Here is a 23,269-nt window from a genome sequence, read left to right on the forward strand (position 1 = left end):
ACGTTTATAGCATTCAAGAATTTTATTACAAAATGCGGCGTTATTACATCATGAGGTGAAAATGTATTACATTATTACATAATGTGGCGCTACAGGTTTTATTTTTATTTTTTAAAGAATTTGATTATTCTTATTTTGATTTTCTGATTTATTTTTTACACACACAAACTTATGCTGATTGTTTGTCCAGACCACTTGACCCAATGAAATGTCCTAATGGATGTTGAATTGTTATGAAATTGGATGTGAGAAAATAAAAAAAAATTAAAAAAAACATTGCAATATGCTGCGATATATTGTGATTGTATTATCTTTTTTCAACTGCAAATTATGTCTCCAAATGAAAACTTTATTAAGATCAGTTTTAGACCTCTTAAGTCTGTTCAGATCGATACTTGGCGTCTGTATATCGATACAATATTGCCATGCAAAATATCACAATACTTTGCTGTATTGATTCCTCCCCTCATCCCTAATGTAGTGCAAACTTTATTAGTTCTATAAAATGACTGGTGACTTGTGGCTCAATAAACTGTTAAAGATACAATTCCAAGATTTTACACTAGGTTCTACTCACCCATAACTTCTTATGTTTAACAAGTATTGAAAAAAAAAAAGGCTGACAAGATTTTTCTGGCCTGGATGGGAACAAAGGCCGGTGTGACAGGAGACTGTCAGTAAAATAAGAGGTGACACTTCACCCAACCACTGACCCTCAATCAGAGCTTCAATGGATTTTTCCCCAGTGGAGAGAGAGAAATGATTTTGTCAATGATACCGAGGTCTGGTATATTACAGCCAATCCTTCAACAGAGGAGAAGCAACTTCCTCCAGTCCAGAGATCCATAGACGTAGACTGATCCACTTGTATTTACAGTACATTAAGCCACTGTATCTGGTAAAAGATTGAGGGTCATTATAATGACATGTACAGTTTATAAATTATGTCTCCGGTTTTAAAGCAAATAGTTTTTATTTGATTAGAATTTGAGTACATTAATCAATACAGTCAGCATTAAGTTATTGCTCATTACCCATTACTGTGCCCCTCATATCACTGTGATTTATGTCCATGACTGTGTAACATGAAGGGTGTTAAAACAGAGAGGACCACTGCTTTAATCTACTTCTCTGTTGCTCATCTCTGGTTTCTCCTCCTCTCTTTCAGAATTAAAGCTCTTACGCAGAGGAATAAATCTTGTCCACTTCTAATCTTGGCTTTCCATTATTTTGCCCTTGGCAAATATAGCCACTGTCGTCATTCATGAGCATATAGTTCCTTTTCAAGTGAACCTGCTGTATAGCAACTAAGATATGAGCTCCGCTATTGTCTTGAGCCAAAGCCGTGTCACTATGATTTCACATCGTGCTCCTGATGGATTGATATAGATGTGTTTCTGTCATCCAGCACGCCTAATTCAAACCAGGCTCAACAAAAAAAGAGAGAAGGAAAAAGGTGAGGAAAGTGAGGCTGAAGATGAATAGATGAATAATAAATCAAAAAAGGACAGACATCCCCAAGTTCCATGCAATTATAAACTAAAATTACACTCCAGTGCTTACTAATTTAGCACAAATTATTCATTGTGTTATGAATATATCTATTATTAATAAAATGGAGAAAGGCTTATGGGAGATAAAACACTCTCAAATATCATTTCAGTCCTAGAAACCACTATTTCAAATCTAGTGTTCACCAGGCAGATTTTTTATTTAATAGAACTATGACTACATGGTAATCTGCAATTAAATTCAGGCAAAAACCTTGTTTAATACATTAAAGTCCCCCTAAAGAGGCATTTTAAAATTTGTAAAAATGCTCTGATATGACTATTTTTTGATTAGAATTGCTTTCCCACAAAAAAAATTATTTAAAAAAAGGCTAAAAACACTACTACTTACTACACACACTACTTTTTCTCCCTCATCGAAAAATCCAAGTTCTACGAATATTCATGAGTATGCAAATAAATCATGACTTGCGCCCACCCACCTCCGCTGTCTGGTCTGGGTTGCTAGGTAATAGCGGTGCGCATCAGGATGGCTTCCCCCTTATCCCTTTAACCGCTCCACACCCCAACACAGAGTCTCGGCCATCGCTGTCCAGCGTTTACGTTACTCCCGCATTCTACCCTGTGCATATATTATGTAAATTATTTTTTCAGAAACAGCATTTTCAAATCTAAAATGCTCAGTTATGGCGTGCATTGCGCCTTTGCTGCTGAAATGTCTTAAATTTTTTGGTTTAGGGTGTCTTTAAGCAGAGAGGTTCAACTCCACAATCCCCATCAGCTGTGAGCATGTAGTATAACGTTGCTATAGTAACTGGCCTGGTGTCAATAGTTAGCTCAAGCATTAACCTGCAAAGCTGAAAAATGAAGCCAAGTACCAAAAAGTGCACTTCCCCTCTAAATAACCACTAATGCATGATACAATATGAAATCAACGAGAAGAACCTGTTCCTGTTCCAACTCTGGGGCAAACATACCAGACCTCTGTCACCATGGAGACCCCTGATTTTTCTCATGGTTCAACCTTTCCCAAGATTCATTGTGTACTAGTAGTAATGAAAGCTACAGCGACACAGAGCCAGATGATGACACTTTTAAAGATAAGTATTGAATTTCAGCTCAGTAGAACAAATCTACCGCCTTCAATACAGGAATGCCCTACATACACCACTGTCAAAACTCATCTCATGAGCTGTAACAAACCAAAACTGCAGTCACAGTTAGGCAGATCATATGACGCAGCGCAGCACAATTTCATTCATTTAATTGTTCATTCCAATTATGGGATTGGAAAGGGGCAGGACGAAGAGAACTTATAATACCTATAATAGCCTATATTTTAATATTTGTATAGCTTTTTTCTTCGACTGTTAAGGAATTCCATATTTTAACACCCACCACAGAAATACACTTTGTTTTAACTTAGTCTTTGCAATTTGGTGCTTTAAATAAAAATGTATTCTGTGATTGTTGTCCTGTCTGACTGAACAAATGGATACAAATAAAAGAACCACATACACCCCTATCCCACACACAATGGAAGGGACTGACATCACGACATTCCAATAAAAACTGGCACAGAAAAGTCCAAGACTTATTACCACTGTGGTCCTCTCAGGATGTCAGCAACCAAGCGGCAACAGTCCATTAACAATCAGAATACATATAATACATAAAACACACAAAGCTAGTACAGATAAGAAGAGTAGACCCTCCAATGGAATCTCTCTACCGCTCCGAACGATCCAACTGCCGCCTTTTTACTGCCACTTTAAACTGATATCTAGAGCTAATTGATTTAAGCTGAAGGACAATTCCACACCATATGCTCCACTGTAAGTAAAGGTGCTGACCGGCCCTGGTCCTGTGGTTGTAAGTGTCGTTGAACCACCTAAAATAATCTCTAAAATAAGAGGTTGTGATGTCACAGCAAATACCATGAACTGATGTGTGTGAGCGCGGCCACTCGGTCCTCTACTGTCAGCCATCCCAGGCCTCGGAAATGAGTGTGAGAGTGGATCTTCAAGACCACTCTGATATGTTTATTTTGTGCAAATTGCAGTCTATTATTTAATTCATATGCGCTGTTTTAGTTTTCGTCATTGTCACTGTAGTGCTTTCATATAAATGTTTAAATGTTGAATTCTATATCTTGCAAACATAAAGGGCACTTTACATTATGCACTTCATATTGTTATTCTAACTGTTTGTATTGTATGTAGCTACTGTACTGTTTTAATATCCGACACCTAGGGGCCAGAGATGCAAATTAGCATTTATGCTAACTCTGCCATATTTAAAAGTGTATTTTACTGATGTTCATTATTATTATTATTATTAGACTCTATTTCCTGGGACTGATCAGGAAGAACTGCCTTTCCCAGAAGCTACTGCTGGCCTTCTACCACTGTTGCATTAAAAGTCCATAAACATACTGTCTGTGTGTGTGGTATGCCAGCTGCACAATAGCAGAGAAGGTGGCGCTTCAGCGGGGTAAATAACCACTGCCCAAAAGATCGTTGGCTGCACTCTCCCCACTTTGAATGAACTTTATAGCTCCCGCTGTCTCACAAAAGCAAAAAAGATCCTCAATGACACAACACATCCTGGTCACTGTCTGTTTGAGCTACTCCCCTCTAGCAGGAGAAACCGGACAATTAAAGCCACTACAAACATATTAAAGAACAGTATTTACCCTAAAGTACTGCTCAGTAAGGCTGTGGATGGTTAATGCCATGTGTGTTTTATGTTTTTAAAATGTTTTTATGAATTTTGCACTGCAGGAGATGCACTTTCAATTTTGTTGTTGTGGAAATGACAATAAAAGTATCTGTCTGTCTGTCTGTCTGTCTGTCTGTCTGTCTGTCTACACAAAAAAAAAGATCATGATGAAGCATAGCTCATCCAGCCTCATTCCAGTTTGACCACCGTGGTCTATGATGGATATCGTATATGAACATTTGACGGTCTTAATTCATCTTTAGCCAGGTTTATAATAACGACGACAGGATGAGCGTTATTAAAGGGTCACATGGGAATCAGCCACCGCTCTTCTGTACCACTTTCATTCATCCACCACCATCCCTTTGCCTCTTTGTCAGAATTCACTACAGGACATACAGTATGAACAGGCTCATATGAATATTCAGCGTGTTTCTTACCTGTCACTGTATGCAGCAGCTGTGGCAGCAGTAGGCTGGGCATATCTGTAGGCAGCGTAACCACCCTGAAAACACACAACACACACAAACAGACAACAGTCAAGATTACAGTACAGTTTTATACTGAAGTGAGTCAGACATTGGAAATGAGACATACCGGTAGATAAGACAACATTAACAAACACTTTTAGCAAACAATAAAGCTGAGTCCACCTCTGGTTGACATCATACTCCTTATTTAATACAGATTAGCCCAAAAAAAGAGCTTTCACATTAAAGTCAGTTCACCTTAATTACTCTTTTATTTTGTTAATATTTGGCGTGTCCAGCTTTGTTGTTGAGGACAGACTGGATCCTACAGGACGACCCCAGTCTGACACAGATCTGTCAGAGATGCTTAGATGAGAGATAGTACCTTCACTTTTTTATTCATTTATTCATTTTTCTATTAAACTCAGGCCTGTGACAAACACATCCTAGTTCAAGTGTATGATTTCCTCTGTGTGTTAAATCGTTGTCACGCAGACTTTTTTATTTAGTATAGATTTCATTCACGCAGTCTCCTCCACCTTCTGCTCTCACTCAGTCAAACACCAGCTTGCTCCACTTTGGTGGTCCTGACCAGGTCCACGCCAGACCTGCTGGACCGCATCTGATCCAGACACTTAGATTTTTTGGTTTTATCTGATTGAAGGATGAGCTGTGAACATTCGTCAGGTTTCTTATTCTGCAGTTGTGTTGTTTCAACAGTGCCTCTGTTCTACAGTACGAGGTGGTTTAATGACTACCTGTGCCTCCTGTGTTTAATATCCTGATGATGCTCCTCTTATGAAGTTTGCACAATCTGGGTTCTGACTGAAGGCCAGAAATATAACTGAATAATTGTTACCAACTGAAGCTTTAACTTGGAAATAATATGGATTTTGGGGGATGACAGCATTTTAGTGATATTTTGATATTAGTTTCCAGAATCTCCTCCCATGTTTAATGAGGTAGATGTTGTAGTTAGGTCTTGTATTTTTAAAAAAGCAACATTTTAAAAAATAATTTTGAAAGTAGTTGAAGTCTTCTACAAAAACTAATGTTTGCTATATGTTGTTGAGTTTCACACTTACATAATAAATTGACTACATTTATAAGCTAGTCACATGTTCCCATTCACACACACTTTCATGCAGTAATTTTCCCTGCATATAGCAACACACACCACACAATACACTGGGGCCTATTGCAGGATCAGTATCTTGCCCAAAGACTCAAAGCTCATAGCTGATGGAGATTGTGGACTTGAACCATCCATCCATTGTCTGTACTGCTTGGACTTGAACCTCTCTAATAAAAACTCATGATACTGGTTAATGTCATTAATTACTTGCTAATGACATCATAACTTTGCCATCAGCTCAGTCCCTGTCACTATTTTTAACAACATCAAACTCCATCTGAAAATTACATACTGAACGCTAAAGGCCCAGTTCCATGAACACAGATTCAGACAGAGAGGCTTTCATACATCACAAACCTATACAGAACCAATCCTGTCAAATTGTGGCGACAGGGGGCGGGGCTAAATAAACCTGAAATCTTTTGAGTACAGAGAGGGGAGCTGGCATTAGTGCAACCACTTACACTCAGTACGTTTACACTTGGGAAAACCGAATTATTGCCTTAATCCGACTATTACTGGACAGTTGAGCACATGTAAACGCGTTAGTCCGACTACTATACTCCGATTAAGACACCCAGATAACGCGATTGGAATTTGACTTTCTCCGGCATGTTTAGCCTTAAGGCCCATTTATACCCTACGGTAAAAACGGATACGGACACTTTCGTCCGTATCCGGAGGTCATTTCATCCGTCAGTGGATCCGTTGCCTCTGAGCTTACGAATCCGGAGTGCTCCGGATGAAACGGAGCAATACCACCAGTAACCGAGGTGGCAGTACTGAGTCAGAAGCAGAGAAAAGTCACTCCATTACGAAAATCGGCGAAGAAGAGAGTAGTTGCCAGAAATTCAAAGAAGGAGGAGAAGACGAGAGTAAACATTAAACATTTAAAAACGGTGCAGAATTTGGAGAAGATATGTGAGAGGGTGAGTGGGTACATACATTTAATGTTGGTGCCAGTAATGACAGCGTTCGTTGACATGGCAACATTTGCCGTGTCAACGACGCTGTAATTAGACACACACTGCCGCCTAGAGGATAAGTTGCGTTACGTCCATAAAAACGGTTAAACCGGACGGAGGTATGAAGGCCAGTTACGGAGATAACGTTTGATACAGACGGACGAAATTCATCCGTATCCGGAGGTATAAACCAGCCTTTAATTGGAGTTTAAAGGAATAGTTCACTCAAAATTGAAATCTCACTCATTATCTACTCACCCTCATGTTGACTAAGGGCTGGGAGAAGTTTCAGAGTCCTCCGTGGCTTCTCTGTGTTACAGGGGGTCTCGGCGTAGCAGTGCATGTCCATATAACGGTTGCAAATGGATACCAACTGTCTTCGTAACAAAAAGACACACCAAAAAACATCCAAATACCTCCATGCTGCTCGTATGTAATGTCCGTCTTGTATTGAAGCCCCGAAATTGCAAAGATCGCAAGATTTGCGCCGGCGTCAGTGTGATTAATATTTTTCGGAACAATTTCACATTTCAGGGCTTCAATACAAGACGGACATTACATACGAGCACTATTGAGGTATTTGGATGTTCTTTGGTGTGTCTTTTTGTTATGAAGACAGTTGGTATCCATTTGCAACCGTTATATGGACATGCACTGCTATGCCGAGACCCCCTGTAACTCAGAGAAGCCACGGAGGACTCTGAAACTTCTCCCAGCCCTTAGTCCACTTGAGGGTGAGTAGATAATGATTTTTGGGTGAACTATTCTTTTAACTGGACAACACATGTGTGAATGCTCTACACCCCCCGCGCTGGTGTAAGACCCTGAAACAAAAACATCTAAGAAAGCCGGTCGCAGAAGCTGTTGTTGTAGCGTTGCAGCGTTCTTGTCTGCCTCTCGAAATCACTATGACCTCGAGGGACGGCGTGCACATTATCTGCACAATAAGTAACGTGCATCTAGCCGATGTTACCTGGCCGTCTGCGTTGTGTTTGGTACAGACTGCCCCAGGTGGGGTTTGAACCCTGCTCTCCCGCACCGTTTGCCAAGAGGTCAATGACCGATTGGCAGTCTGGTTTGCACGTCCTTTATGGGTGAGAGAGTGCACCAGGGACCTTACGTTACACTCACATTACGTACGAGATGAACAAAGCTGTACGATTGACCATCTTCCTGTTGTTTGAAAATGCCGGTCTAGGTCAATAGGTCAACCGGAAAAGGGGGCGTATTAACCCGCTGAAACGCATAGGCAACACCTGGTGTTGAGGAGGAGGACACGTTCCCGTCAGTTACTCGATTTCCTCAGTTGCATGTAAACTGGGAAAAGGACAGAAGTCCGTTTAGATGCCAAAATCGAATTTTGAGCATAGCTCGATTAAAGCCCCTGTACGGAGCTTTTAACTGGATACGCAAACGTCTCTGGTTTCTGCTGATGTGTCTCTGTTACCTACAACAGCAAATGAGCCCATCAGTGTGAAGATACGCTATTTCTAAGTAGTCTAATTCTATACCTCTTGAAGGCATGGTCGGGTCGGACCACTGACGAAACTATATGAATAGATACATTACGCTGCAAAAAAAAACAAAAAAAACAAATCTACACGCGCCGGCCAGACAAACGTCTTCACGACAGTGGGAAATGCAGTCTTCATTCCAGCAAAACACCACCACTTTCGTCCACAGGGGCCGCCAAAATCAACACTAAATGAAAAGTCTGTACAGGGGCTTTAAGCTGTGCATGTAAACATACTGACTGTGTCAGGGTTAGCTTGATGCTGCGTAGTGCATGACAGTGTGGTTCAGTCTCATCGTCTTAGATTGTGAGAGGACACTCCACCATCTTCAGACCTGCCACGCCAGGTTCCTCCTCAGAACATCACAAGCTAACAGTCATACCGTGTGGACATGCATACATCATATCCATTTCCATGTTCAACCACATCACAGTATTCACAGCATACAAAAGAACACGAGATGGCTTATGAAGCTACAAAAACTGTATTGATCCCTGCAGGGAAAAAAAGAAAACACATGCTTGTTACCAGTGGTGGACAGTAACGGAGTAAATTTACTTGAGTACTGTACGTAAGTACATATCCAGAGGATTTGTACTTTACTTGAGTATTAGATTTCTTTGGTACTTATTACTCTTACTTGAATACATTTCCAAGACAAATATTTTTACTTTTACTCGAGTTAATTTCTAGGAAGGCTGAAAAGTACTGGTTACTTTCAGGTCTGCTCTTTTTTTCTCTTTTTTTCTAAAATACTATTGGACACAAGCTGTGTTTGTCAAAGAAGGAAACCCTAACCCCTAAAAGCAGCACATCAGTGCAGCTGGTCTCAAAGAGTTCATTCTCAGAAACAAGAGTTAAAAGGTCTTTAAATTCATTTAGAAAAAAATATAGTAATTAATTGATGTGAAAAATAAGACATTCAGGCTACTCTTACTCTTACTTTTACTTAAAGTAAATTTAAAAGCATGTACTTTTGGATACTTAAGTACCTTTAAAAGCAAGTACTTTTTTACTCTTACTCGAGTAACATGTCGACTGAGCTACTTTTACTTGTAACGGAGTCAATTTTGACAAGTAGTATTTGTACTATTACTCAAGTACTGGGGTCGAGTACTCTGTCCATCTCTGCTTGTTACAAATTGCATTAAATGAATAGAAGAATGTAAAATAAATAAATAATGTGTGAGGATGAACCTCTTGACATTAGCTAACAGCAGGTCCAGGTTCAGCCTCCTGAGGTCCAGTTAAAAAAAACTGGCCTTGTCAAGTGAAGTCCATGGAGATAATGAAAAGAGCTCTGGGACGCAGAGACTTGTTTTAATGATGATGTGACACATGGCTGCTGGGTTAATGGAGGACAGGTTGTAAACAATCAAGATGGTGCGAGGACTCCCTGCGATCGGAGTAACGATTGTGCCCCGTGACATCTGAGCCACAGAAGTGTTCTTTGCACTAACCACGGCAGCACCATCCTCTTTCTGCTCTCAGGTTTAATTCTGTTCATCTGAACCGTCTGAAATCTGTCAATAGTAGCAACATGAATCTTCTCTGCAAGCCATGTGTCTGTGAAACACACAGCACAGAGGATTCCATCTGGTCCCTCACTGGGACTTGCAGGCTTGTCCATCCTTTTGTTACTGGGGGGAATTTAAGGCTCTGTCCAAAATCACTCACCCATTCACTACTAGCTACTCACTATATAGGGAATTCTATTTATATGGTGAGCTCATTGGTAAAATGAAAAGACACTGTCGGACTCTACTCCGCAGTGGAGTAGAGTCCGAAAGTGTCTTTTCATTTTGAGTTATGAGACAGAGTTGTTTTCGAGGCAAATGCAGGAACCCGCATCAGCTGTTTTGCATGAATTTACCTCAAAAATGACTCTGTCTTACAACGTTCTATTTTTATCTCATAGCGTGGTGAATGTGCAGGTCACAACTTGTCCACGAGAATGTTTTGGAGTTGTTGGATTGTGTATTTGTGACTCAAAATGAGTCGGATGTCGCAACATTCTTTTTTTAGATAATCAGCTGATAATGTGGAAAACCCATAGAAAAAAAAAATGTTTTACCCTAATTTCAAAGCAATGCCGTTCAAAAACAATCTCCCAAAGTTTCACAGTCCAGATAATTGAGAAAAGGCACGTAAACTTAAACCCTCTGAAAATCAGAGTTGCATCGGTGCAAAACACGAAATATCTCTTGAACCGTTCATGATAGAGACAAGCTGTTAACTGCATCTGAATTGCGGGATTCTCCGCTTTCCGACGGCCATTGAATGGTGCCTCTATGACAAGAAGGGACAGGTACAGAAACAGATGCTAAACCGAGTAGCATCGACGCTAACAGAGCGTAGCATCGATGCTAGACCGAACGTAGCGCCGACACAACGCTTGCACATGTTTTACAAAACATCAACAAAACATGACAACTTCTGAACTGTTTATGATAGAGACGAGCTGTAAAAAGCATCTGAATTGTGAGATTCCCTGCTTTCCGAGGGTCATTGAATAGTGCATCTATGACAACAAGGGACCGTATAGGGTGCGTGTAATCACGTGGTACAGGAACAGATGCCAGAGTCACTGGCAAAACTTTAAATGCAATTTTCTCAGGTTTTAGAACAGAATAAGAGAGTAGGAGATCGTAATTCAAATGGCCACATCTTGAAAACCATCAAATGTATGACTTTGACTAGGGTATCATTTTAAAGCGTATTTTCTAATCTTTCCATTGATACCAAAATCTCAACTTTGAAATTTGGGTCACTGTGACTCATTTTGATGGATCAGGTCACATTTGATGAGTTTGATGAGGGAAACCAAGAAATCCCATTAGCCTCCGTAGTGTAGCTCTGAGCAGCTCATGGCTCTGCTCCGCCATTCTAAAGATAGCTTGCACCGACAATTAAAAGGTAACAAATCTACTCCTATGACTATAGGGATTATGGCAATGGGCCAATTTGCCAAAAATGTTGAACTATCCCTTTAAACTAAATTATACTGCTCTGACTTTTGTTTTGGATTTGACACCATGAAGAGACAGAGGGAATGCTGTCGAGTTGTATGAAAGCAGTCTGAGTGTGGGCCCATGGCCTTGTGGTCACAAACGCTGATCGTCAGTGAAGATGGATGGACAGAAGGAGGAGAGGAAGAGGAGGAGGAGGAGGAGGAGTGGTCCTGCTCGGCCTTCCTCCACTAAACATGATGGATTGGGAGCTTTCCCTGCATGAGACTGCGTGTGCGTTTTAGTGGCCATACCTGTACGCACATAAACACCAAGTGTTAGTCTCATCTCTAAATACACGCACACACACACACACACACACACACCTGCACACAGAGCTGTAGGGCAGCCATTAGTCACTCAGTCAGGAGTGACAGTCCACAGTGGATGGTGAGTAACACGGGCCAACCTGTTCATCTTTCTCACGGCCCATCATCACACGCACTAAGTATCACTTACTCGCCTCCACAGTTTATAGTGGTAATAATACATTGCTCATGTCAGGACAGATGCAGCGTCTCAGTCACAGAGAGAGGAAGGGTGGAAGGTGAAATGATGTGAGAAGTGCCGGAGTTGTCACTGAGCCTGGGAGGGAGAAAAATGGCTTTTGTTTTATGATAAATGAAAGCAGCGGTTTTCAGCCATGTCCCGACTCCAGACAGCAGTCTGCTGCTTTCAGCGAAATATTCAGACACCGGAGTATCGCTGCTTATTTCTAAAGGCACGAGAACTGAGCCATGGCCACAACACCAAAGAGGTGCATGAAGTCAACAGACACAGGAATGTCAGTGACAGTGAATAAAATCAGACATTTCCCGTGGCGTACCTCAGGGTTCAGTGCTAGGACCCATCCTATTTACGTTAGGCCTATATTATGTTCCCATTATGTTCCCATTATGTTATCACTTTTATGCAGATGATATCCAGCTCTATTGTTCTTTTCATGAATCTGAGATCTGCAAGATTGTTTATCTGCCGTTAAAAAGTGGTTAACTAACATGAGATCTCTGAGCTCCACAGTCCGGTCGAGCATCAGAAACCTTGGGGTGTTTGCTGTCCTGACGAATCAACTATTGGTGACCCGTTCTATCAAAATGAGTCAGATGTCGCAACGTTCTATTTTTAGATAATCAACTGATAACGTGGAAAACCCATAGAAAATCAAAAAAAATGTTTTACCCTAATTTCAAAGCAATGACATTCAAAAACAATCTCCCAAAGTTTCACAGTCCAGATAATTGAGAAAAGGCACGTAAATGATGATTAACGTTGACTTGCAACTTAAACCCTCTGAAAATGAGTGTTGCATCGGTGCAAAACATGAAATATCTTCTGAACCGTTCATGATAGAGACGAGCTGTAAACTGCATCTGAATCGTGGGATTCTCCGCTTTCCGACGGTCATTGAATGGTGCCTCTATGACAGGAAGGGACGGATACAGAAACAGATGCTAAACCGAACGTAGCATCGATGCTAAACCGAACGTAGCCACGATGCTAAACCGAACGTACACGCTTGCACATGTTTTACAAAAAGTCAACAAAACATGACAACTTCTGAACCGTTTATGATAGAGAGGAGCTGTAAAAAGCCTCTTCCGACGGTCATTGAATGGTGCCTCTATGACAACAAGGAACCGTATAGGGTGCGTATAATCACGTGGTACAGGAACAGATGCCAGAGTCACTGGCAAAAACTTTAACTGCAATTTTCTCAGATTTTAGAACAGAATAAGAGAGTGAAAGATCGCAATTCAAATGGCCACATCTCAAAAACCATCAAATGTATGACTTTGACTAGGGTATCATTTTAAAGCTTATTTTCTAATCTTTCCATTGATACCAAAATCTCAACTTTGAAATTTGGGTCACTGTGACTCATTTTGATGGATCGGGTCACATTTTTAGTATATTATACACCTTAACTTTCTTACTTTAATATCTTAAACTATTGTATGTTTTTCTTTGTATGTATGAATGCCTTTTCTGGACAGATGCTCTACTTAATGGGTTCCATAATTTGCTTAGAAGTCATCTGACCTAATGGGATATGCATGGTTCAATATGACTGAATGATCCTGTTGTCTTCTCTAATGGGTAAGAGACATGGGATACAGAATATGTTTTTTTGCTAGCCTAAAAGTTAAAAGGTCAAGTCAGAGGTCATTGGCCATCTGGACGGGAGGTTTCTCTCTGTCTGGAGAAGGTGGAGTGTTGGAGATAAGCCAACATATAAAAAGGAAGTTTTTGAGTTGAGAGAGAGAGAGAGAGATCTCATTTTGGACCAGAGATGCTCCAGGATTCGGCATTTTTTGTACACTGTTCTTCTTGTTAATAAACTCCTTTTTTGAAAACAAGTGAAGACGTGTCAGCGGTGATCCCTTCTTTTCATCAACACATCAATATACCACATATTCAAGGCAACTGCTTCTTTCACCTGAGGAACATTTCAAAACTCAAGAATACTGTATCAAGCTCTGATCTGGAGATGATTGAACATGTTTTTGTCTCATCTCGATTAGATTACTGAAACTCCCAGCTCATGTGTTTTAACATGGGCTCTTTAAATCATCTGCAGATTGTTTTTCAGAACGCTGCGGCCAGGCTTTCAACGGGTGTTCGGCTACCAGGCAAAATCTGTATTGATTTTAAAATTCTATTTTTGACTAAGCAATTACAGCAATACATGAACAAGCCCCTCAATATATCTGTGATCTTTTCACCCCATACTCTTCAGGTCGATCACTTCTGTCGGTGCCTAAAACACGCTACAAAACCAGAAGTAACCTTCGGTTCTTGTCTGTGGCTCCTCGGTCTACTGACTCTTAACAGCTGAAGACTCTGTTATTCAGCTTTTAGTTGACTGGATGGCTTATTATGCTATTTTGATGGTGTGTTTTTTATGTTATTTTAATGTGATGTTTTTATCTTGTGTTATTAACCTGCCCTATTTTATACCACTCTACACTTTTATTATTAAGCACTTTGTGATTTTATCCATATTGAAATAAAACTTACTTATAGAACATGTAGGTCTAGTTGATTTTGACATTTTGATGTGGAAAGTTAGAGATTACAACTAAACAACTAAACCGATGGACCAACTCATCACTTGACAAATATGTGTACACACTGGGCATGTTTGGATGTAAATATCAGATTATCTGCAGTTACTATGAACCAAGGGACAGCAAAGGCAGCGGCAGCATTAAAATGCAAAATTTAACTGCACAGCAGCTGCTACTAAAGACAACAAGGTAAAAGTCTGTTTCTGTCCATCCAGAGGGAAAGAGGACTTTTCAAATTTAAATGGGTTCATATGGGAATTGTGTAGATGTCAGTGATCAAGTGATAATACAGTACATTAATACAATTTCTGAACCTTTTTCTCACCAGAAAATAGCAGATATTAGAAATAACGCCTGTTACAAATAACTGCCATGTTGAAGGATATCACCCTCCAGCATGACCAAGCTCTTTTTCCACCTTGACTGAAGCCATGTCTCAGGTAGTTCCTTTTCCCCAATAAACATAAACACAGCGTGAGAGCTCCTGATCCCTGCACTAATGAATATTAAATGTTGCGACTGCAGCTTGGCACTCAATCCCAGTGGCAGGGGCAGAGGGGCTAATGGGGAGGCAACCAGGTCGAATGTTATGGGAGCTACTAGAGCACCTCCTCTGCACACACACACACACACACACACACACACACACACACACACACACACACACACACACACACACACACACACACACACACACACACACACACACACACACAGAGCATCATTAGTCTGGGTCTCCCCGAAGCTTCCACTGTGCATATGCTTGTTGTATTGTTCACCACTGGAGCATCAAAGTTTCTTTGAGTGTAATAGTTTTTGAAAGTCCTGACTTGGCCTGAAATATGTGCAGAATGCGGCATGTCCAAGGTTCATAATGTTCGGTTTGACACCTGCGTTAATATGTTTCATTAATATGACAGACAATGCAGTGTAAAAACACAGTTTTTATTTGGACCTAACCAACTCACATATCCCTCCGCCCAGGGTTAGGGCCCGTTGATCAGCAGTTGGTTAGCTCCAAATAAAAACTGCGTTTTTCCTGCACTTTGAGGGGCTGGGGAAAAAAATGCTACTATCCCTTTAAGGTCTTTATAATTTGCATGATTCCACTTTAAACAAGGGGTGATTTGAGGTTAGGAATACTGATGTTATTGATTATAATACTATCATAATGTGACATTATTAATATGTGGAGTGGAGGAGGAAAGAAAAAAGAAGAAACTTTGACATCAGTGCCAATCCTTTGAATTCATCACAGCAGACTCTGGATCAGTATGTTCTCCTGTTTAGATGCCACGTTTGTGTTTCGAAGGTGACTGGATGAGAACACAAACATGGTCCGTTGTTCACCCGGGGGACAGGAATGCCAGAGCAGGTGAGTGGGCGGAGCTAGGGTGGAGCAGGGAGCAGAGTGAGGAGCTTACACTGGCTCCCAGTCAGCTACAGAATAGATTTTCTGCTACTGGTTTACAAATCACTGAATGGTTTAGGTGCAGAACATTTAGCTGTTATGCTGCTCACAACTGGAACAAACTAGCAGCAGAACTGAGATCAGCCCCAACTGTAAGCACTTTTAAATCCAGGTTAAAAACATTTCTCTATTCATGTGCTTATAGCTGAGCTCTTTTCAAGAACTTTAAACTTTATCTATTTTCTTTTATTTTACTTTTTATTCTTCTTTGCTCCTGCTTTTAACTCTGTTTTTGTTTTTATGCTGTTTTTTTTAATGTTTTGTCTTTATGTAGAGCACATTGAGTTGCCTTGGTATGAGATGTGCTATATAAATAAAGATGCCTTGCCTCACCTGAACCTGAACCTGAACCACTAATGTACTTGTTACAGATTTCAGTCAGACGATGCATTGTCGAATTTTCTGTGAATTACTTCTCTGTATCTGAAACATCCTCATGTCACCGAGTCAGTTGAATTATACAGGAGTGATGTGACCATGAATGAGAACATATACTGATGCTTTAATTCAGAGCTCGCCTCTGGCAGTGTGAATATCTTGTCATTGGAGGCAGAGAAACGATCTCTTGCTTTTTTAGATGAATATAGTTTATATAAGTTATTTTTTAAATGTTTTAAAGCATGTTTGCAAGTTACAGCAATTTTTATATGAACACTAACAGGCCAGTGTGTATCTATTTATCTGGTTTTCATAATACAATTGATGGATAATTCAAGGTGAATTTTTGTTATTTAGTCACAGATGATAGTTTTTGTGATGTTTTTTTTCTCGTATGCATTTACTGTAGATTATCCTGTTACATTACGCTAAGGCTTTTCTTCTCTGTGTTGTGTTCATTAGCGGAATTAGTCAGGTTCACTGTGTACTTTTGTGGGAATTTTGGGCGATTTGTTGACCTATACATTTTTGGAATCTGCAGACCTTGGGGATTCCAAAAACCAATGTTGCCACTTACACAGACACCTGTATGGTGGCCATTTTGGAATTTCAAAACGGGCGCCATAAAATACAGAATTTCAGTTATCTTGGCCTCTAAACAACCTAGAAACTCAATTAAACATGCCAAACCTATGTTTTCTTAGTCAAGGAATCCAATGGTGAGAATTGTGCTCATAATCACGCTGTGGCGCCCCCAAGGGGTGGAAAATGAAATACTTTAAATTCCTGCATGTGATTATATAAACATTGACAAAGGTAAATTAAAGGTATAATCAGTACATAAATGTTGTATTTATTACACCATAGGCTGGTAACAGTCGGGACTCGGTCAGCACAGAAAACTTAAAAACTCGAATTTCATTGAAGCAACTGAAGCAATCTTTACCAACTAACAGATTTATCAAACAGAAAATGGATCTCAATGTAAAACGCAGAGGGGGCTGAGGGGCTATAACCCAGTGTAAGTCCAGATCTGTAGAGTGAGTCCTAGGGCCCTAGATGTAAAAATGTAAATGTAAATGTACACTGTGACAACTTTGTTTTTTATAACTAACAGTGCAGCTCATCCTCTCACAGTGTGACACAATGTTTGCAACGTATATATCCTCCATGCCCCCACCCCCACCCCCACCCCTCCCCCGGCTGGAGGTGAAGCTGTGTGTGATCACGATGGGTCGGAGGCTTGCATGTGCACAGCAACAGGGCAGAGACTACAGAGATGGCGGTGTAGCATGCAAGGTCATACCAGGAAATAATACTTACATAAATATCTGCACCATAAAATCCATCCTGGTAAACAACACTGCAGAGGATGCAAACACAAACAAACAGACAAACACACAATAAAAAACAAAAACATCCATATTAGTGCATGTTGACATGCAGGCACCACGCTGGCTACTAACCTCCGTCTCCACCCACCAATACAACAACCCCCAAAAAATAAAATAAAATAAAAACGAGCCAACCAAAGACAGAAGAGGGACAGAGGCAAAGGGGAAATACAGCAGGCACCCCGGCCCTGCACCCCCCTGTGGCTGGGTAAGGAGGCTGGGAGGGGCCAAAAATACTCACATGTCCAAACAGCAGCATCAGTGTTTGTTTTTTTTCATCAAAGAAAAAGCATGACGCAGAAATATGTTTCCACTGCTATATATTAATGTCTATTTTAATATTATATGATGTTTAATAGGGTAGCCTTGGTGATTTCATGAATTTGTTAAAAGAAATGTACAGAGTTCAAATTAATAAAAAAACTAACAAACAAAAGAGCATCTTAGAGCAAGAGTCAATGACTGGGAGGCAGAAGAGCCCATTAACCTGCACTGTAAGAGACTGGTTGGTTATCCACTTAGCTAAAACTAAGGTTGTGTCCGAAATCACTCACTCATTCCCTACTCCCTACTCACTATGTGAATTCAATATAGTGGACTATATAGTTTACTAGTACACTTTCGGACACTACTCCGCCGCACAGTTAATGACGTATTACGTCGCTTAATTAAAACGTTCCGACCGCGATCGTAATGGCCGGTGTAGGTACCATGGATACAACCATGGTAGCCTAACAGCGTAGCATAGACCTACGGGTGTAATAGGTACCAACATAAAAAGAGTAAAGCAATATTAAGCGGATTTAAGCATCAAAGATGTTCAATCAAACCTACATAGTTTGAAACCACGTTCAAAACACACACAGCCACTCACAACTAAGCATAAAGTCTGCTAGCTTAATGCTAACGTATAATGTAAAATCTCATAGACGGGCTAAGAGAAATTAGCATCGAGCCTGTGGTCAGTTTATAACACTTGTTAGAAAATTTGCTCCGACGTTTGTTGTGGGAGTCTGTGGAAGCCGCGACCGGACAACTCTGGCAGCTGGACACATTTACTGAGAGGCTGCTGCACTACTGCATTTATTTGGTAGCTACACCGGTCACTCTGGGCCGGTGTGGTAACGGCGATCCGTGGTCGCAATGCATGATGGGATATCTTGCTCCGGTTAGTGACCATCGGATGTACATTTCGCGGTGAATTGTGGGATAGATTCAGTGCACTATATAGTGAACATTAATAATCACTAAACATTCGGACACCACTACAAAATGGCGTGGTCACTATAGTGCACTACATAGTAAGTAGGGGGTGATTTCAGACACAACCTAAGTCACTTTAACCAAGCTGGATCACCATGGTAACCAGGCATGGCTAATGGTGCGTTCCAGGCAGGCTTTTGAACCCGTAAGTCACGACTTCAAGTCACCAGTTACGACTTTGTAGCGTTCCAGGCAAGTTATGAGTTACAAGTGGGAGCTGGGAGTACATCTAGTATGAGTTCACAGGTGGGAAGTTACGAGTTTGACTGTACGCTCCAACGGGTAACCATAGGAACAGGTCGGAAAAACACGAGTTACAGGTTGCCTGGAACGCACCATAAGATTCCTCAGAAGATAAGATCATTATGCTATCTGGCTGCCCACAGCCTGACTACTGAGCAGTCAGGTCGTCCTACAGGATCCTCACAGGGACAAAAGACAAGCGGCTACAGGTAGAGACCATTAGTTAAAGGACAATTCTGGGCAAATTCAACTCGGGGCTGTATTTTCCTAACATTTTAGGTCTAAAAGAAGAAATCTGAAGATTTTCAGTTTAATTTCTCCTGTTTTGTGGTAGTTGTGTCTGTCCCCACATCGCCACGGCAGCAATGAATGGAGCGGATTGAAGTTCAGCTGCTTAGGCTGTTTACCTCCCTCAAAGCCCCAATTTCTCGCGCGAGACCCAAGTTGACGCGCTCGGTGTGTTCACGTGCAGTCGGAAGCTCCCATTTGTGTCATAAACACAGGAATATCAACTCTTGACTTGAAGTAAATAAACTTCTCGGTGCATGTTTGAGTCGCCATCTGACGCTGTCTGTGGAAAAAAATTGCGGTTTTGAGGGATGTAAACAGCCTAAGCAGCAGAACTTCAATCCGCTCCCATATATCGCTGCCGTGGCGATGCGGGGACAGACACAACTACCGCAAAACAGGAGCAATTAAACTGAAAATCTTTAGATTCCTTCTTTTAGACCTAAAATGTTAGGAAAATACAGCCCAGAGTTGAATTTGCCCGGAATTGTCCTTTAAGAGACACTGAGCAGAAAGAACACGAACCACTAGGACAAACTCTACCAAAACTCTAACAAACAGAGGAGTAAAAAAAGATGGAGGTTCTGAAACTGAAGTAAATGATGATGCCAGATGGACGCTGTCAGCTGTTTGACAGACTGTATCGAATACTGTATATGCAGCCTACTGGTTTGCAGTACAATAAGGTACATCTTTTGTTACACACATTTTTATATTTTTATTCCTTACTTCTGCTTGTTGTTTACTTCTCTGCTGCTGTAAGAAGCTGATTTCCCATGAATGGGATCAATAAAAAAGTCTTATGTCATAACTGAAATAATAACAACCTATCTCAAGGGTGGGCAACATTTTGGGGTCAGGGGCCACAATGTGACAACGGACGGGCTGGGCCAGTATCAGATGGGTGGAGAGTGTTTGTGTGAGCTAATAATAAAAGCCATTACCTAAAACTCAAAGAAAACTGACATTCACATTACGTTCAGTTCATTCAGAGCAGTGTTGTTGCTCAGTGCATCAGAGTTTGAGGCCTTGGACAATTTTGTACCAATATTTGACTTTCTCTTCCACCTTGTAGCTATTAGTATTTGAGATTTCTTGTTAAATGTAATGTGAGTTACAAAAAAATGTATTATTATCATTATGTAATAATGTAATACATTTTCACCTCATGATGTACACATGAACACCGCATTTTGTAATAATCTGCCACATTTTGTCGTAAGTTGTTACATATTGCACCAAATGATTACATTTTCTTCATAAAAAATGCAATGCTCGCATTTTGTAATAATTTAGTGCATTATGTAACAACTTATTCCAAAAAGAAAAGAAAAAAAGAAAATCAGGATTTGAACCTGTGCTTCCCAGACATAGACGTGGTTATGAAAGTTGTTACATATTGCACCAAATGATTACATTTTCTTAATAAAAAATGCAATACCCGCATTTTGTAATAATTTGGTGTATTATGTAACAACGCATTCCAAAAAAAAAAAAAAAGAATCAGGATTTGACCCTGTGCTTCCCAGACATAGACAAGGTTTAGACCTATAATAGTCTTGTACAAATGGCATTAGAGTGATTTTACAGCTGCTGCACAACTGTTTCAAGTGAATGACTGTGTTGTTTTCTGTTCTTGTGTGATACAGAGTGAGATCATTGACTCAAGATGTAAAAGCATGTACAACCATAAACCTCCACCTACGAGCAGTGTGTGTGTGTGTGTGTGTGTGTGTGTGTGTGTGCCTGAGAAAGCCTCCCTCATCTAACTTCCAGCAGACTGAGCCTCCAGTCATCAGACTGGTTTCACTCCATTTGTTCAATCTCTGATAATCAATTACTTCTCAAATGTCAGGGTGGCCCACGGAGCTGCTCCACTCATTAAAGTGTCTGCAGCACCGCTACATGCACATATTGGCTTATTGATACTGTAGGATGTTAGGCAGGAGGGAACACACACACACACACAAACTAAACTTGTATGAAAGGATTTATTTGGACTCTTCTCCACTTGAGACAGACAGTTTTAATAAAAATACATCACGGCCCTCATTAATTATTCACCATCTGACTGCCACCAGGGCAATTAAGTGCTGCAGCAGCATTAATGAAAGAACAATCTGTAGCACATATCTCCGTGTCAAGACCGTGCTCCATATTCTCCCAAACACCTATGGCATCTCCCTCATCCCGTCTGTTTATTCCTCATTATAATCACTTTTTCTTTTCACATGGTGTCAAGTAGCAGCCTCCTCATTTTGAGACACGTGTTTAAATGTTATCTCCATAAGTTCTGCGTTTTCTACGTTGCCATGACACATCCTCCTCTTTGCTGCTCTTGTTTTCTCCATTCCACAGAAATATCTCAAGTCTCAATTCGAATTTTCTTCCATACTTACACTATACTTACTATTTTGAGTATGTATGTGCGTTTACACTGACAAGTATGGCAAAATGCAGTGTACTGTAAGTATCTGGATGGTGCACTCATAACGGTCAAGAAGTTGAGTGTGGAACGATGGACACTTCCAACCCTCAGTGATCATCATCTTGGCTACATAGCCTGGATATAATATACGTATATATAAACATTTAATATGTAAGAGGAACCGGCTAACGTGGTGGCGTAATCTCCACCTCGCGTGGCCGACACAAACAAACAAAAAAAGTACAAGTAAAATTACAAACAAAAAAAGCCGGTAGATGTGTTGACGGGCGACAATAGTGGTCCGAAAATAAGAAGACTGTCTGAATTTGTGCACTACAGAAGTAAATACATAGTGTACATAGTATACTACATGATCAGTGTTGGGAGGGTTACTTTTAAGTAATGTATTCTGAATACTTACTGGATTACTTTTTAGTTTACTTCAAAATCGCCTTCCTGAGTGCCTTTAACTACAGCCTCTGAACCTCTCATACTTATGCAGAATGTCATCGGAAAAAAATACACCATTTAAAGTAGGTTTTGTTTGTGATTGTAGAGCAAGCAACATGATGATATTTTGAAAATATAGTAATGACATGAGCCACTGTTAAAGTCGGTGTGGTTTTGGAAACAGCGTGATGTTGCTGTTAAACCATGCTAACTTCAGCAGAGACGGCCGAGGAGTTTAGCACTTAACCCTCCTTTCTTTCCCTGCATGAGAGAGCTCTCGGCCGGTGGAGCTGGGTTAATTGTGTCGCTGCTGTTTTGTCCGTTTCCCTCTTCCACCTTGATGGTTACAACTTCGCCACAGTGCAACAAGCGTCTGCACAGTGGGATCATCCCTATGTTCCCCACTTTGTATGGGACCGGGGAACATAGGACCCTTTTTTTAGAAAAAGTGTCCCATGTTCCCCGCTTTTCCCCAGAAGGACCCGGGGAACATGCAATTTTTGGTCCCATACCTGGAAGTGGAGTTGTGACTTTGCAGATTTTTGCCTATTTCTGAATGAGAAGTTGAGTTGTGACTTTGAGTGAGAAGTGGAATTGTCCCATTGGTTGGGTTTAGGCAATGAAGAAAGCAGTTGGTTAAGTTTAGTAAAAAGATAGATAAAGATAGTCCATCAACCAGCAACAGCTGGGAACATAGGACCCTTTTTCAGAAAAAGGGTCCTATGTTCCGCAGTATGTATTGCGACCGGGGAACATAAGTAATCCCTGTAAGCAATCCATTTTTTAAAGGAAGTAAAGTATCTGTATTCAGAATACACCAATTTAAACTGTAACTGTAACAGAATACAGTACATATATTTTTACTATTTACATTACTTTTAATCTGTTACTCCCCAACCCTGTACATGACAGTGTACTACTAGCATTCAAATTGAGACACAGCTACATATTAACTCATTGTT

General features: G+C 40.6%; 1 protein-coding gene across 2 annotated transcripts in view; it reads right to left on the bottom strand.

Moving 5' to 3' along the window:
* The window catches only part of rbfox1 (RNA binding fox-1 homolog 1), a 92,087-nt gene that overhangs the window by 19,303 nt on the left and 49,515 nt on the right, over positions 1–23,269 (bottom strand). For both annotated transcript variants that reach the window (XM_083978104.1, XM_083978105.1), the window contains 2 exons: positions 17,565–17,604; positions 4,673–4,737 (listed from right to left, as the gene is read on the bottom strand). In XM_083978104.1, the coding sequence (XP_083834230.1) occupies positions 4,673–4,737; positions 17,565–17,604 (105 nt within the window). The remainder of the gene's footprint in view (positions 1–4,672; positions 4,738–17,564; positions 17,605–23,269) is intronic.

This window comes from Trachurus trachurus, assembly GCF_905171665.1.
Source record: "Trachurus trachurus genome assembly, chromosome: 8".
Lineage (NCBI taxonomy): Eukaryota > Metazoa > Chordata > Actinopteri > Carangiformes > Carangidae > Trachurus > Trachurus trachurus.